The 15,450-nt window shown below is 65.2% G+C and overlaps 2 protein-coding genes across 2 annotated transcripts; both read left to right on the top strand.

Moving 5' to 3' along the window:
• The first annotated feature begins 156 nt into the window (after positions 1-156).
• Positions 157-11,721, top strand: CHLRE_13g578451v5 (uncharacterized protein). Its single transcript, XM_043069506.1, has 21 exons — positions 157-638; positions 1,109-1,241; positions 1,720-1,856; positions 2,405-2,525; positions 2,752-2,910; positions 3,318-3,467; positions 3,813-3,921; positions 4,135-4,292; positions 4,650-4,814; positions 5,118-5,196; positions 5,966-6,164; positions 6,694-6,769; positions 7,213-7,281; positions 7,769-7,945; positions 8,435-8,500; positions 8,761-8,892; positions 8,998-9,129; positions 9,447-9,557; positions 9,863-9,964; positions 10,406-10,453; positions 10,773-11,721. Exons 1-21 carry the CDS (start codon positions 253-255, stop codon positions 10,944-10,946), a joined length of 2,883 nt encoding a protein of 960 aa, XP_042917481.1. The 5' UTR covers positions 157-252; the 3' UTR covers positions 10,947-11,721.
• A 117-nt stretch (positions 11,722-11,838) lies between these two features.
• CHLRE_13g578400v5 (uncharacterized protein) lies at positions 11,839-15,444 on the top strand. The gene is made up of 2 exons (XM_043069505.1): positions 11,839-13,379; positions 13,629-15,444. The coding sequence occupies exons 1-2, from the start codon at positions 12,070-12,072 to the stop codon at positions 15,043-15,045; spliced, it is 2,727 nt and encodes a 908-aa protein (XP_042917480.1). The 5' UTR covers positions 11,839-12,069; the 3' UTR covers positions 15,046-15,444.
• Positions 15,445-15,450: the final 6 nt, after the last annotated feature.

Raw genomic sequence — 15,450 nt, 5'->3', positions numbered from 1 at the left:
GACAGTGCATAATTTATGTTGCCCAGATGAGCATGTGCTCATGCTATGTGCAGAGTTTTGTTTTCTAGGCAAAACGGGGCCCATTTCACAGCACCATGCAACCACCGCTCGACCCCAAATTGGGCCAGTGAAAACATTGTCGTTGTCTTCATTTTAGTGACTACTTAGATAGCTCACCCAGAGGCCCGGTTGTTGAGGGCAAAGTTTCGCTTGCTTTCCGGCCACACCGACCCACTCCACCAAACACCAGCCATGTCGGCCCGGCTGGTTGCCGAGGCGTCATGCAGCACCTCCTCTTCGCGCCTGGCCATTAAGCCGGGCAGCACGCCGCTGCTGCGCCCATGCACGCTCCGGTGCAAGGCATTCTCGAGCAGCTCGACTCGCGTCAGCTCGCCTGTCTCAGCCGCAATCCCCAGCCGGCGCGTAATTCGGCCTCTCAAGGCTGTGGAGACTGTTGATGCGCCCTCGGCCGCATCGACCGGTGCCACGCCCAGCGCACCTCCCCAGGCGTATCCTTTCACGGAGATTGAGGCCAAGTGGCAGGCGTACTGGGAGCAAAACCAAACTTTTCGCACTCCGGATCAGGTGGACACCAGCAAGCCCAAGTACTATGTGCTGGACATGTTTCCTTACCCCAGGTAAGGATGGTCAGCAGCTCGGCCCAGCCCGGCCTGTAATTGCCGACATTGGCCTAGACTCCCTGTCTTGCAAGAGGCGGGGATGGATAGGACGGAGCGTGCCGCACGCATGGGGGGCGCAACACCCATTTGGGTTGGGGCTCGGGACCACCAGTCAACGCAGCCACGCGTTTCGTGCCGCGCCACGCCACGCCAAGCCACGGTGCACACGCCGCGTCGCTTGGCTTGGCGTTGCATGAAATGAAACACGTCGTCGCGTTCACCGCAGCCCTGTCCTCGCCAACCTCAGCGCACGCACGTGCCCTATGCTCCCTCCCCGCGCCCCACACACAAGACTGGACCCCCAGAAACCCCTGTGTGCGCCGCGTCTCTCCCAACCTACCCACGACCCCCCCCCCCTCCGCCCCACGACCCCCCCACTAACCCCCCTCCCCCTCCCCCTCCCCCCCCCCGACCTCTTACTCCCACAGTGGCGCGGGCCTGCACGTGGGCCACCCCGAGGGCTACACCGCCACCGACATCCTGGCCCGCTTCAAGCGCATGACCGGACACAACGTGCTGCACCCCATGGGCTGGGACGCCTTCGGACTGCCCGCGGAGCAGGTGGGCGGGGGAGCGGAGGAGAGGAGGGGGGTGGAAGAGGCAGGGGGGAGGGAGAGGGGAAGGGGGAGGGAGAGAGAGGGGGAGGGGGAGGGGGAGGAGGAGGGGGAGGGGGAGGGGGAGGGGGAAAGGGAGGGCAACGGGGAGGGGGAGGGGGAGGGGGAGAGGAGGCGGAGGAGTGGGCGGTGGTGAAGCAGGTCGGTTGGGTTGGTCGGGCTGGGAGGCCGTGGCGGTGGCAAATCGTACCACAACGTTCGGGTGTAGGCACGAGCCTGACCAGAACGGGAGGACGGGGAGTGGAGCTACTGAATGGCGATGAGGCGGGGGGCGGGGCACCGGACAACATGCCGCAGGGCCGATGTCGCTGACTCCGCCACGGGGGCAGGCTCCGGCTCTGGCCCAGCTGGCTAGCGGTGTGCCTAACCCAAACGCCCGCTGCCGCCGCCCTCCTCCGCCTCCACCTCCTGCCCACACCCCGCAGTACGCGATCCAGACCGGCACGCACCCAGCCGTGACCACGGCGCGCAACGTGGACCGCTTCCGGCAGCAGCTCAAGGCGCTGGGCTTCAGCTACGACTGGGGCCGAGAGATCTCCACCACCGACCCCGAGTACTACCGGTGAGGGGGGAGGGCGGGAGGGGCGGGAGGAGGGGCGGGAGGGGAGGTTGCGGGAGGGAGGTGGCGGGCAGAGGGTGGGGGGCGGGAGGGAGGGAGGGTTAACTTTGAACCAATCCCGTAAGAGGGGGAGGGGGGGAGGGAGGGGGGCCGGCGGGAGGGAGGGAGGGGGGAGGGAGGGGAGGAGGGAGGAGGGAGGAGGGCGGCGGGAGGCGGGGTACCGTAGTGCATACCAACTTCCAAATGAAATGCCTCTGCCGGGGGGCGGAGGGAGTGGTGGAGGTTGTGCTGGTCTGGGCAGTGCGCGGACAGGGCGCGGAAGTGACCACAAAGCGCGAGAGGGAGAAAGAGAGAGGTTGTAGCTTATGGGGCCAAAACAGACGCCCTAAACCTCCCGTCCCTGCCTCCCTCTCTACCTCCCCTCCACCCGACACAAACAACCTCACACATGCACACGCACGTACACAGCCCTTACCTTATCCCCCGTGCCCATACACACACGCGCCTCCTCCCCCTCCCATTCCCCCTTCCCCGTTCCCATCCGCCCCCAGCTGGACTCAGTGGATCTTCCTCAAGCTGTACGAGCGGGGCCTGGCCTACCAGGCCGAGGTGCCCGTCAACTGGTGCCCCGCCCTGGGCACCGTGCTGGCCAATGAGGAGGTCATCGACGGGGTGAGAGAGGAAGGGGCGGTGGGGGCCGGGGGGGTTAACTTTGAACCAATCCTTGAACCAATATGGGGGGGGCAGGGGGGTTTGGAAGGGGGCAAGGAGGACACGAGGTGAGGCAGCAGGGGCCAGAGGAGCAGGAGCAGGGAAACGCCTATGTGTGCGCCTCTCACCCACCCACCCTCCAACCTACCGCACACACCCGCCCGCCTACTCCCGCCCGCCCGCGCAGCTGTCGGAGCGCGGCGGGCACCCTGTGGTGCGCATGCCCATGAAGCAGTGGATGCTGCGCATCACCGCCTACGCCGACCGCCTGCTTGACGACCTGGAGGGGCTGGACTGGCCGGACAGCATCAAGGACATGCAGCGCAACTGGATAGGCAGGAGCGAGGTGCGGAAGGAGGGGAGGGGGAGGGGGGGAGGTTTTGGGGGGGAGGAGGGGGGGATGGAGGAGGAACGGGGGAGGAGGGAGGGGGGGTGGGAGGGGGGGAGGGGGGAGGAGGGGAGGAGGGAGGGTTGGGGGGGAAGGAGGAGGAGGGGGGAGGAAGGAGGCCCAGGAGGGAACGGGGCTGCCCCATGCTCCGCCACCCCGCGGCCCCTCCTCGCCCCCTCCCTCCTGTGCCCTGCCATCCCGTCAGACCCGTCGTTCTGCTTCGCCTACCAGCCACCGCACACACACGTGCGGCCTCGTTTCCGAATACACACGCACGCACGCACATACACACACACGCACACAAGCACACACACAAGCACACGCACACACACACACTCACATGCACCCCACTTGTCCCCGCACAGGGCGCGGAGGTGCAGTTCGACCTGGCCGCCGGCCCCGGCGCCGCGCTGCCCTCCGGCTCCTGCCTGCGTGTGTTCACCACGCGGCCGGACACGCTGTTCGGGGCCACCTACCTGGTGGTGGCGCCCGAGCACCCCCTGGTGCAGCAGCTGGTGAGGAACAGGGGGGAGAGGGAGGGGGAGGAGGGGGAGGGTGTGGGGGGTTGTAGATACCAGCCCAAACTAAACCAAACCCAATGCAATAGAGCGAGGAGGAGAGCGTGGCCGATGCGTGACAACGGAGTGGGGGAGGGGGGAGGGGGAGGGGAGGGTGTGGGGGGAGGGTTGCGCAAGGGGTTGCGGGTGCGGGTGCGGGTGCGGGACTGTTAATCTGCATCGAGGGGCTGGTCTGGTGGGGGCAGGCAAGGGCAGCCCCGGCCGCAGGACACGTCCATGCATGGCGTGACCCCGCGCCCACACCCACTGCCTTCTCCTCCCCCTCCTGCCACCCCCCTCCAGGCCACCCCGGAGCAGTCCGCCGCGGTGACTGCCTACGTGGAGGCCGCCAGCCGCAAGTCCGACCTGGAGCGCACAGAGCTGCAGAAGGACAAGACGGGCGTGCCCACGGGTGAGCAGCGGGGTGGGGGGGAGCAGGGGGAGGGGCAGGGGGGGGGCAAGAGGGCGGGAGGAGGGCCGCTGGCCTCTGTGCGCGTCCGCACACGTCTACGCACACGGCTAAGCACACACGCACGCGCGCACATGCATGAACAACCACACACACGCCCTGACACATTAACACACACACATACACACACTCTCTCTCTCCCTTTCTCCCTCGCAGGCAGCTTTGCGGTGAACCCGGTGACGGGCGAGCGGCTGCCGGTGTGGGTGGCGGACTACGTGCTGGGCAGCTACGGCAGCGGCGCCATCATGGCGGTGCCGGGACACGACACACGCGACCACGAGTTCGCCTCGCGCTTCGGACTGCCCGTCAAGCAGGTGGGCGGGTTGGGAGGCCGTGGGGTGGGTGTAGAGACTAGACCAGACTATACCAGGCCAAGCAATAGTACTGGAGAGGAGGGCGGGGGGAGCGAGGGCGGGGGGCTGAGGAAAACGAGGAGGGCGGGAAGGCGAGGGCGGGGGACGAGGGGGCGAGGGGGCGAGAGGGCGAGGTGGCAGCAGCGTGCGGGAGATGCGAAAAGGGAGCCGACAAGGCGGTGGAGCACCACCGCCGAGCCTCGGTCTTCCCGCCACGCCCGTGGCTTGCCTGTCCTTGCTTGTCCCGCCCACCCCCCAACCAAGGTTCCTCCCGTGCCCCCACTCCTCCCACTCCTTTCACTCCTCCCGCGCCCTCAGGTGGTGGCCCCCGCTGCGGGCGGCGAGGTGGCTCTGCCCTTCACGGAGCCCGGCGTGGCGGTCAACAGCGCGGGCGCCCAGCTGTCCATCGACGGCCTGGCCTCCGCCGCCGCCAAGGCCGCCGTCATCGACTGGCTGCAGGCGCAGGGCAGGGGAGCCAAGCAGGTGGGGAGACTAGGAATCAGGGAAGGTGTGTGTGTGTGTGTGTGCAAATACCAGACCAAACCAGACCAATCCAGACCAAACTAAGCTGAAGTAGGGGAGCACAGGGAGTGGGGTGGGGTAGGGTGGGGTGGGGGCAGGTGTGACGCGGGCTGGGGATGACGCCCTGGCTTGTCTCCGCAGTTGGCCCCTGCATGTGATTGCTATATTCTCATGCCCATTTCTATTTCGGGGACTGCTTTTAACTCGTTGTACGTATGCGTGTGCTCCCTCCCCCCAAAACCCCACCCCCCGCGGAACCCGCAGGTCAACTACAAGCTGCGCGACTGGCTGTTTGCGCGGCAGCGCTACTGGGGCGAGCCCTTCCCGCTGGTGTACCCGCAGGGTGAGTGCAGGAGGGGGGTGGATGCAAGGTGGGGTGGGTGCAGGAGGGGAGTGGGTGCAGGAGGGGGTGGGTGCAAGGTGGGGTGGGTGCAGGAGGGGATGGGTGCAGGAGGCGGGTGGGTGCAGGAGGGGGGTGGGTGCAGGAGGTGGGTGGGTGCATGGGTGGGGTGGGTGCAGGAGGGGGGTGGGTGCAGGAGGGCGTGCATGAGTGGAATGGGTGCAGGGTGGGTGCAGGAGCGGGGTGACGGCACGTGGCTTGCAGCGCAGTGCGGCTTTGAGAGTACTCCCGCACTGCGGCCATCCAAGCTAGGGCCTCGCTGCTCACACACAAGAGCAACTTGGAACTTCCTTTGCTACCCTAGTCTCATCACGTCATCCTAGAGAGCAGACCCATGACCAGACACACACCCATGTCTTGCACATGTACGGCTAACCCCCATGCGCCACCAACGTCCCACCAACGTGCCCACCACCCTCCCCACCCTCCTCCCCTTCACCCTCCTCCCCACCACCCTCCTCCCCACCCTCCTCCCCACCCTCCTCCCCACCCTCCTCCCTCCCCTCCTACCCACCCTCCTCCCTCCCCTCCTACCCACCCTCCTCCCACCCTCCTCCCTCCCCTCCTACCCACCCTCCTCCCACCCTCCTCCCTCCCCTCCTACCCACCCTCCTCCCTCCCCCTCCTACCCACCCTCCTCCCCTCCCCCTCCTACCCACCCTCCTCCCCTCCCCCTCCTACCCACCCTCCTCCCCCTGCTCCTCCCCCCCAGGCTCGGACGAGGCGGTGCCCGTTCCCGAGTCCAGCCTGCCGCTCACGCTGCCGGAGACGGACAACTTCAAGCCCTCGGGCACGCCCGAGAGCCCGCTGGCCGCCATCACGGACTGGGTCAACACGGTGGACCCGCGGGACGGCGTGACGCCGGCGCGCCGCGAGACGTCCACCATGCCGCAGTGGGCAGGCAGCTGCTGGTGAGAGGAGGGAGAGGGTGGAGCGGGTAGTGTGTGTGGGGGGTTTACATGCATTAAGTTTACGAAGTGAAGTCGTAGCCAGGTACAAAGGGGGGGGGGTTGCATGAATGGTTATGGGTATGGATGGCGTAGCGAGGAACCGTAGCAAGTAGTGGGGGGGTGCAAGGTTGGAGCATTGGGGTGCAAGGTTGAAACATTGGAAGAGGATACAAGCAGGGGAGTCAGGGGAGCGGGTGAGGTGGGGTGGGAGAGGGGTTCAGGCGTTCGTGAAGTTACGTGTTGGAAGTGCCGGGGGAGGTGGAATGGAGGATGGAGGTTTGCAGAGTGTGCTATGTGGGTTGGGGTCGGGGTGGGCGACGGAAGAAGGGCCGCTAACCTGTGGGCGGTCGTCGTGTGAAGCCCAAGCCTGCCCTGCTGCTCGTGTATCTGATGTCCTGTTGGGAATGCTGTGAACAACCACCCTCCAATCCCCTCCAATCTTATCCCTCTCCAATCCCCTCCAATCTTGTCCCTCTCCAATCCTCCCCAGGTACTACCTGCGCTACATCTCGCCCCGCTGCCACGAGGCGCTGGTGGACCGTGAGGCCGAGAAGTACTGGATGCCGGTGAGCGGGGAGTTTGGGGGGGAGCGGGGGGCGGGGATGGGGGGGAGGGCAAGGGAAAGGGGGGCGGGCTGGGGGCCCTGGCGGGGGGCAAGGGCGAGGCAGGGAAGGGGGGCGGAGGGCAGCAGTGCCGTGCCGGCTGTACCAACATGCCTGGCTGAGTGTACCATGCGATGTATGGACCCCCCCCCCTACGCCTTCTCGTCTTGTTTAACATGCATGGAACCCCCCAGTGTACTTCGCTACACTCCTCTAGTCCTCGGTACCAATCCTTGCAACCCCCCAGTGCATTCTGCACCGCTTTCCCGACCGTCTTTGCAACCAATATGCCAGGCTGCAACTTCGCTTCTTATGTACAGATTCATTATTGTGCTGTTACACTCCTACGTAATCATCACGGCAATGTGCAGATTGTAACCTCCTCCTGCCCCCCCTGCTGCTGCCAGGTGGACCTGTACGTGGGCGGCGCGGAGCATGCGGTGCTGCACCTGCTGTACGCCCGCTTCTGGCACAAGGTGGGAATGTGTGGGGGGGGGGTGGCGGGGTTGGAGATGTCAGCCCAAATTCGACCGAACCTAATGCAAAAGGGCGAGGAGGAGGGGGAGGAGAGGGGGGTAGGCAGGGGAGGGGGGGTCAGGCGTAAGTGTACTTCAGTTCCAAGTAACCCAAGACCCAGAGGGGTCGAGGTGATGGCATTCGGGACAGGGGAAAGAGCAACGGGTTGGAATCGATGCCCGAGCCCAACGAAACAGGGCCCAAATGTCAAGCAATCGTTCCCATCTCGCCCCCCCCCCCGGTAACGACTACGTGACATCTGTACCATTGCTCCTGGCTACGCCCTCTCGTATTATTTCACATGCATGGAACCCCCCAAAACATCCTTGCAACCCCCAGGTGCTGTAAGACCTCTACAACTCTCCCCAACCTGCCCCCCATCCGCCACCCAAACCACAAACCTGCAGCCCCCCTCCCACCACCACACACATCTCCCCCCCCCCCCAGGTTCTGTACGACCTGGGTGTGGTGTCCACTGTGGAGCCGTTTGGGCGGCTGGTGAGCCAGGGCATGATCCTGGGCGAGGTGGAGTACACCGCGTGGAGGCGGCAGCAGGCGGACGGGGCGGAGCAGGCAGACGCCGGCTGGGCGGAGGAGGGCGCGCCGGGGGCTGTGCCCGTCAAGGTGAGCAGGCGGGGGAGGTGGGCGGGGGGGGGAGGTAGGAGGTTGGAGGTGGGTGGGGTGGGGTGGGAGGTGGAGAGGGACAGGGACAGGGACAGGGAGAGAATATGGGGTTGGCTGCTGTAGTCAGGGTAAGGCTGCACGAATGTTGGCGCGCGGTTGACTGTGTGTGTGTGTGTGTGTGTGTGTGTGTGTGTGTGTGTGTGTGTGTGTGCGTGCGTGCGTGCGTGCGTGCGTGCGTGCGTGCGTGCGTGCGTGCGTGCGTGCGTGCGTGCGTGCTTGCTTGCGTGCGTGCGTGCGTGCGTGCGTGCGTGCGTGCGTGCGTGTGTGTGTGTGTGTTTGTGTGGATTGGGGTCGACTGAGCGGCATGCAGCCCGTTGAATTGCCGCCGCGTCGGCGGTCCTGCCTTTGCACTCCCTCCAACAAACCCCATCCCGAACGCCCGCCCGTTGACGCCTCACCGGGTGTTGTTGTTGTTGTTGTTGTCCGCAGCTGACGGATGCGGAGGTGGACAAGCGCGGCGATGGCTACGTGCTCAAGGCCGACCCCAGCGTCAAGGTGAGGCAGGGGGGCGGGGGCGGCAGGAGGGGGCGGGAGCGGGGGCCGGGGCTTGCGTGTGCACGTGTGCATTAGGGTTTCGGGGTTGGTTGCAGCTGCACCAGGGCTCAGCAGAAACCTGCTCCCGCGGCTGCCATGCGCCACACCCACCACCACCTTCGCCTTGCACTGCCGCCCAAGCCCACCACTCATCTCTGGCACTCACCTCTGTCCCCTCCACCCACCCACCCACCCACCGCCCCCCACCCACACCCTCACAGGTGTCTGCCCGTGCGCACAAGATGTCCAAGTCTCGCGGCAACGTGATCAACCCGGATGACGTGGTGGACCAGTTCGGTGCGGACTCACTCCGGCTGTACGAGATGTTCATGGGGCCGCTGAGGGACACCAAGGTGGGGAGGAGGGGCGGGAGGGAGAGGGGGGAGGGGGGAGGGGGATTCATGGCTAGCTGAGGGAATGGTATAACCCTTTGTGTGGTTATGTGCTGTCCCGTACAGGTGTGGAGCACTCGCGGCGTGGAGGGCGTGCACCGCTTCCTGGCCCGCGCCTGGCGTGTGTTTGAGGGCGGCGTGACCGATGAAGAGCCGACCAAGGAGCAGCTCCGCCTGCTGCACCAGACCATCAAGAAGGTGTGTGGGAGAGGAGCGACACAGGGGAGCGAGGGGTAGCCGTTTATCAGAGTGGCTAAATCACAAGTGTGAACCGGCGGCGTGTCTGGGGGGGCTATTGTTCCCACTAAGAAACAAGGAGGAGACAAATTAAGGAAGGAGGCAGTCAAGTCCAAGCCCTACGAACAAGGGGGGGGGCAGTGCTATCCGCATCCCCATTCTGTACCTCACGCCCACGTCCTCACATTCCCTCCCACCTGCTTGCACACCGCCCCCTTTACCCCTCATGGTATCCTGTCCACCAATGTTTTTTACCTTGCAACCACTCCCCTGAGCAGGTGAGCACGGAGACTGAGGAGATGCGCTTCAACACCGCCATCGCCGCCATGATGGAGTTTGTGAACGGCGTCACCAAGTCCTGGACCAACAGGCCGCGCAAGGCGCTGGAGGTAGGAGAGCGAAGGGGGGGAGAGCGAAGGTGGGAGAGAGAAGGGAGGGGGGAGGGAGAGGGAAGGAGAGGGAAGCAGGGGGTCGGTGGGGGTTGCTGCTTTGCACCTGTGCCTTCTGGCTGAGCTGAACGTGGCCGTGTCCGCGCCTGTCCCTACCGCTCTCATTTCGGCTGCCTCCTCCGCCCCCGCCCTGCACTCCCGCTCTCCCGCTTCCCTGCTTCCCCACGCCCCCCCTTGCTTGTATCCTGTTTCCAATGTGTTACAACCTCACAACCCCCCCCCCCGCCCCCTCGCCCCCTCCGCAGCCCTTCATCCTGCTGCTGTCGCCCTACGCGCCCCACATTGCGGAGGAGCTGTGGGCACGCTGCGGCCACACAGCCTCGCTGGCCTACGAGGCCTGGCCGCAGGTGGGGCGCGCGGTTGCGTGGTTGCGTGGGTGGGGTGGGGTGGGCTGGGGCGGAGGCGCTGGGGTGGGATGGGGCTGCAAGGTTCGCAAACCGTTGGGAACAGGATGCAGGCAGGGGATACAAGCATGGGGTGGGATGGGGTGGGTCGGGAGACGGTGTGAATGTCTGATGCGCATGGGGTGGGGGAGGACGGATTGCATTGCTTTGCAGGAGCGCGCGGCGGCAGTGGAGCCGCGGTCTTTGGGAACCGCACGCCCAGGCACCGGCGCAGGGGCGGCTTAGCGGTGGGGCCTTAGCGCGAGCCTGCAAGCACATACTGGTGGTCGTGGTGATTGCCGCCGTAACTCACCGCGCACGCGCTTAATGCCCCCTTCCTCCGAATATTGCTGTTCTTTATCAATCATGAATGGCTAACCCACCACCCACGCGCGCCCCCAACAGGCGGACGAGTCGCTCCTGGTGGTGGACACCATCAACCTGCCCGTGCAGGTGACAGGGCGCAGGCGTCGCGGAGGGGGGGGGGCGAGGGCTGCGGGGCTGGGCCGCTGGGGGGTTGCTCAATGCCACCTGCTACCGTAATGTTCAGAATCCCATCGGGGCAACTGCGCCTTGGACTTCGATACCCGTATAGGCTTGCCTCTCTCCCTTCTGACCTTTGCCCTCCCAAACCAACCACCATTCTCCCACACACACGCGTGCACCTGTCTACCTGTGCTCCGCTAGTTTGGCTTAGTTTGGTTTGGTTTGGTTTCGTTTAGTTCGTGCTTGTATTTACAAACTCCCTCACACACCGTGCCGTGCCGTCCAGGTGAACGGCAAGACGCGCGGTACGGTGGAGGTGGCGGCGGCGGCAAGCCAGGATGACGCACTGGCGGCGGCGCTGGCCAACGGCAACGTTGCCAAGCACGCGGGCGGCAAGGAGATCAAGAAGATTATCTACGTGCCCGGAAAGATCCTCAACCTGATTGTGCCCGGGAAGTAAAGCGGGCAAGGCTGCTGATGTTGGTCTTGAGGTTTGGGGTTGGGTGATGATGGTTGGTGGTGGTGCATGATGGTTTGTGGTGGTAGAGCAGAGGGGAGGCAGCCGAGCATTGAAAGGGAAGCGTGCTGCGGGTGCTGATGATGGCGCGCGTGCATACGTGGTGCGTGTGGCGGCGGGTTGGTGCCAGGCGGCGACTCAGGTTTGTATTGTAAGCGTTTGCGTTCGGGATGCCGTATGTATGGTTGTTGGCGTGCCGCTGACGACGGCGTGCGACGGTGCTGGTGACATGCGCCGGTGGCAGTCGATGCCGCAAGGAGCATGTGGAGGACAGGGGAGCTGAAACACTCTGGCGGAGGCCCCGGCAGGGCCGGTCGGCTTGGGGCTCTCAGAGTTCAGTCTAAGTGTCGGCGGCAGGCAGATGGCAGGCAGATGGCGTTTCTAAACACGTGATGATTCATGATTGCCAGCTTGGAGATATCGAGGATGGAGCAATGCTGAGCGTCTGTGCGGCTTGGATCGGATGCAAGGCTGCGGCAGGACATGGGTCTGATGGGTGGCGGACAGGCCACGAGGGGCAAGTGGACGGGTGTGTGCTTGTACATGCCCACACGGAGTCTGACGGGGGCACGGGGCTTCGCAGATGCAGGCATGCAGGGCCCTGCAGGGCAACCGGAGTGGAGAGAGGTGCCGCGGCCTGTAAGATGACTAGATGAGCTGTAGTAGCTTCCCCCTGGGCCTACCTGGGCTCGGCCTCTACTGGGGCGCACCAAACAGCGCACACAGAGGTTACTGCGCGGGGAGTGTGGAAGCGTGGGGCTCGAGATGGGTGTCGCTGTCAGCGAGCGTGCCCATGCCAAGGTCCGGCCATGGGCACTTTGCCAGCACTCTGGCCCAATCAAATCTTCTTTCGACTTTGAACCCCATACATGCATGCGCACAGCTGTGTCTACTGTCCTTGACTTGTGTGAATCACATCGCGTTTACTGTTTAGGAGCGAGGCTTTAGCCTATACTGCTGAAGCCGCCCGCCTACTTATCATATCACATAGTATCTTCAATTATAAACCAGTTTTGCTCAACATCCGCCAAGTGAACGGTTCGCGCCATTTTGACACTGTTGCGCGATGTCGACTGCAGATGTCAGCCCTGGGCAGAACAAAGCCAAACGGCAGCGATATGATGAGCCTCGTACAGAGCTTGCGCTTGCGGCCGGCGGAGGAAGCGGCCCGCGCCAGGAACTGGCCTCCTCTCGGCCCAAGTCAACACTAGAGGCGCTCCCCACAGACCTCCTAGACCGCATAGCTCAGACCCTGTCACCCAACGAGGTGGCATGCACGCTGCGCCTGCTCAGTCGCACGCTAGCAGCCCACTTCCGCAGCCACACCGCCGTGCAGCTGTCGCAGCCGGTGCCGCACCACGCCTTCGTGCGGCGCTTCGGCCGCTGGTCCTCGGTGCGCTCGCTGCCGCTGGCTCAGCGGCGCAAGCTCATCGCTCTGACGGCGGCCAGCGGCAGCTTGGAGAACCTGCGCGTGGTGGCGGGCGGCCCGGATGTGACGCAGGCGGTTGGCACCGCAGGCTGCGCGCTGACGGAGGAGGTGTTCACCGCCGCCGCGGCGGCGGGGCACATGCACATGTGCAAGGCACTCTTTCAAATGGGTTGTCCCTGGGCCACGTCCGCTGTGGAGGCGGCCGGCTGCGCCGGCCACGTGCGTGTGGTTCGCGCCCTCGTCCGCGGCGGCTGCCCCTGGAAGTTCCCGGAAGCCGCCATCCACTGCAGCAGTGCTGAGGTGGTGTCAGAGATGTACCGGCTGCACACCGCCGGGCGCGGCTACGCGCCGGATGCGGCGGCCTTTGAAACACCTTCCAGTGCCAGCGGCGGCGCCAGCGGCGGCGAGGGCGGCGCGGAAGGTGGCGACGGCGGTGCAGAGGCGGCGGAGGAGTCGGGGGAGGAGCCATCCGATGAGGAACTGGAGCCGGAGCCGGCGGAGGAGGAGGGCATGGGGGCTGAAGCGTTTTGGGGGCCGGCCGTCGCCTCCGCGTGGGATGACGACGACATCTGCACACGGAAGTGGGTCACGGCCGCCTATCACCTGCCGCTGGCGGGTCTGCAGCAACTGGTGGCGCACGCGCACGACTTGCAGTCCTCACGGCCCGGCCAGACCGTGCACATCCCCTGGGAAGGCATGTGGGAGGCGGCTGTCTGCGACCCCAGCCCAGGCTGGCAGTCCAAGGCAACCTGGCTGCATGGGCGGCAGCAGGAGCAGCGGCAGCGTGCTGAGGCAGGAGCGGCTGCGGCGCCAGCAGGGACCGCACCTGAGCCGGCACAGACTCTTCAGTTGAGCCGCTGCGTACGGGACATCAGCAAGAGTGGCGCGGCAGTCCGGGGCTGGAGCGCCGACGGGCTGAGGCAGCGGCTGGCGTGGCTGCGGGAGAGGTGAGCGGCTCGAGGTGGGCGGGTGCTTGTGGTGCCACAGGGCGGCAATCAGCAGACTGACGAGGTTGGGTGAGGAAGCGGCAGGTGGTGATGGAAAGTTCTGGGGCGGCAGTCGAAGGCTGGATGCTAGTCGCCGAAGCTCGGGGTGAAAGCATGTTGGAGCCGTAGCCATGCGTATGTGTTAACCTGCATTCGTCACTGCGTGGTGTTACCTCTGAGTGCTTATGCGACGGATTGCTCCCCGTGCAGGGGTTACCAACTTACGATGCCGCCGCCGGAGCTGCTGCCGCTGCATGACGCGGCGGTTATCGGCGAGCTGCTCGAGGAATGCCTCAAACCTGTTAAATTTGACACCACAGAGCGTTGGGACGTGTGGCGACAGCTGTGGGAACACACAGCGGCCGGCGGGCACGTCGACACGCTGCACCTGTTGAAGGAGCGACAGCCGCAGCTGGAGGAGCGGATAGCGGACTGGGAGCGTTGCTTTGTCCAACACCTGATGCGACGAGCGTCTGCGACGGACGAGGCGCGTGCGTGGCGGGTTGCGCGCGTGGGTGCTGTGGCGCCGGCGGCAGTCGTCGGCGCCGCGCGCGCTGGCCGGGCGGACGTGCTGACGTGGCTGCTGGAGCAGTACCCGCCTGCGGACGTGTTGCAGGAGGGTCTGTGGGAGGCGGCGGCAAGTGGTGGTGGCAGCCTGGCGGTGCTACTGCTGCTGGCTGAGAGCGGATGCCCGGGCGAGTTTGGGAGCAGTTTGCTTGGCACCGCTATGGCAGCCGGGTGCGCCCTGGAGGCAGTTGAGTGGGCGGTGCGGCAGCGCGGGTGCAGCGTGGCGGAGGGCGCGATGGTCGCCGCCGCGATACGCGGGGACGCAGTGCTGCTGCAGAGGCTGCAAGCAATGGGCGGGCCGCTGACGGCAGGTGTGGCTTCTGCCCTTGCGAGGCACGGCCGCACAGAGCTTCTGGAGTGGGCGGGCGGGCAGGGCTGTGTGTTTGCGGAGGCACAGCTTTGCGAGGCCGTGAGCGCCGGCCGCGCAGAGGTGGTGGAATGGATTCTGCTGCGCGCTCAGCAGACTGGGCGTGAGCTGACATATAAGGTGGACGGCCTGGATTCGTATGGATATGTGAGCGGCATTTGGCGGTCACCAGTGCAGCAGGGTGATCTCGGCACCCTAGCGACGCTGCTGCAGTACCGCGGCGGGAACACGGCACTGGGGGCTGCTGGCTACGGGTTGCGTGATGCCGCGTACCACACCTACAGCCTGCCCTTCGTGTTCTATGCGCTGCGGCACGGGGAGCCGCAGAGGAATCACGACACCGGCGAGCGCTGGGACTTTTGCAGTGAGGTGCAGGTCGTGCTCTCGGCTGATGAGGAGTCAGACTCGCGGCGCGGGCCGAGAACGCGGGGGCCGAAGGCGCGTGACGCGGCACCGGAGTTTGGCAGGTGGGCGCGCGAGGCGTGTGCCCTGATGGAGCAGGGGTACGCGCTGGCCAAAATGCTGCGCAGTGCGGCGGCGATGGATGAGCAGCAGGATGAGATGGGGCTTGCGGTCGGTCGGTCGCACCTGCTGTGTGCATTGGCGGAGATGCGGGCTGCGTACAATAAGGTGGCGGAGGAGGTCGACGCCCGGCTGGCGAGCGTGATGGAATGGGACCCGGCTGCAGCTTGAGGGCGCCGGGGCGTTTGCAGGTGTGGGGGTTATATTATGAATAGCGAAAGAAATGGTAGACGGTAGACGATCTTGGGGGCGGCGGTGCACGTGCATGCGGTGTGTGTGTGTGTGTGTGTGTGTGTGTGTGTGTGTGTGTGTGTGTGTGTGTGTGTGTGTGTGTGTGTTGGTGTGTGTACGGTGTGTTGGTGTATGTGTGTGTGTGTGTGTGTGTCGGTGTGTTGGTGTGTGTACGGTGTGTTGGTGTGTGTGTTGGTGTGTTGCTGTTGCTGTTGGTGTATTGGGATCGACACGGTAGCTCTCCAAAGTTGTGCGGTGGCCCGAAGTGCCACGGGCAATGGAGCGAAGCCAGTAATGTGGTGACTGCGAGACCGGCGCTGCCGTAACGTACTGTATATCGTGACT

The sequence above is a fragment of the Chlamydomonas reinhardtii genome, chromosome 13, assembly GCF_000002595.2.
Source record: "Chlamydomonas reinhardtii strain CC-503 cw92 mt+ chromosome 13, whole genome shotgun sequence".
Lineage (NCBI taxonomy): Eukaryota > Viridiplantae > Chlorophyta > Chlorophyceae > Chlamydomonadales > Chlamydomonadaceae > Chlamydomonas > Chlamydomonas reinhardtii.
Note: the sequence above shows the minus strand (reverse complement) of the source record. Positions and strands in the feature narration are given on the sequence as shown.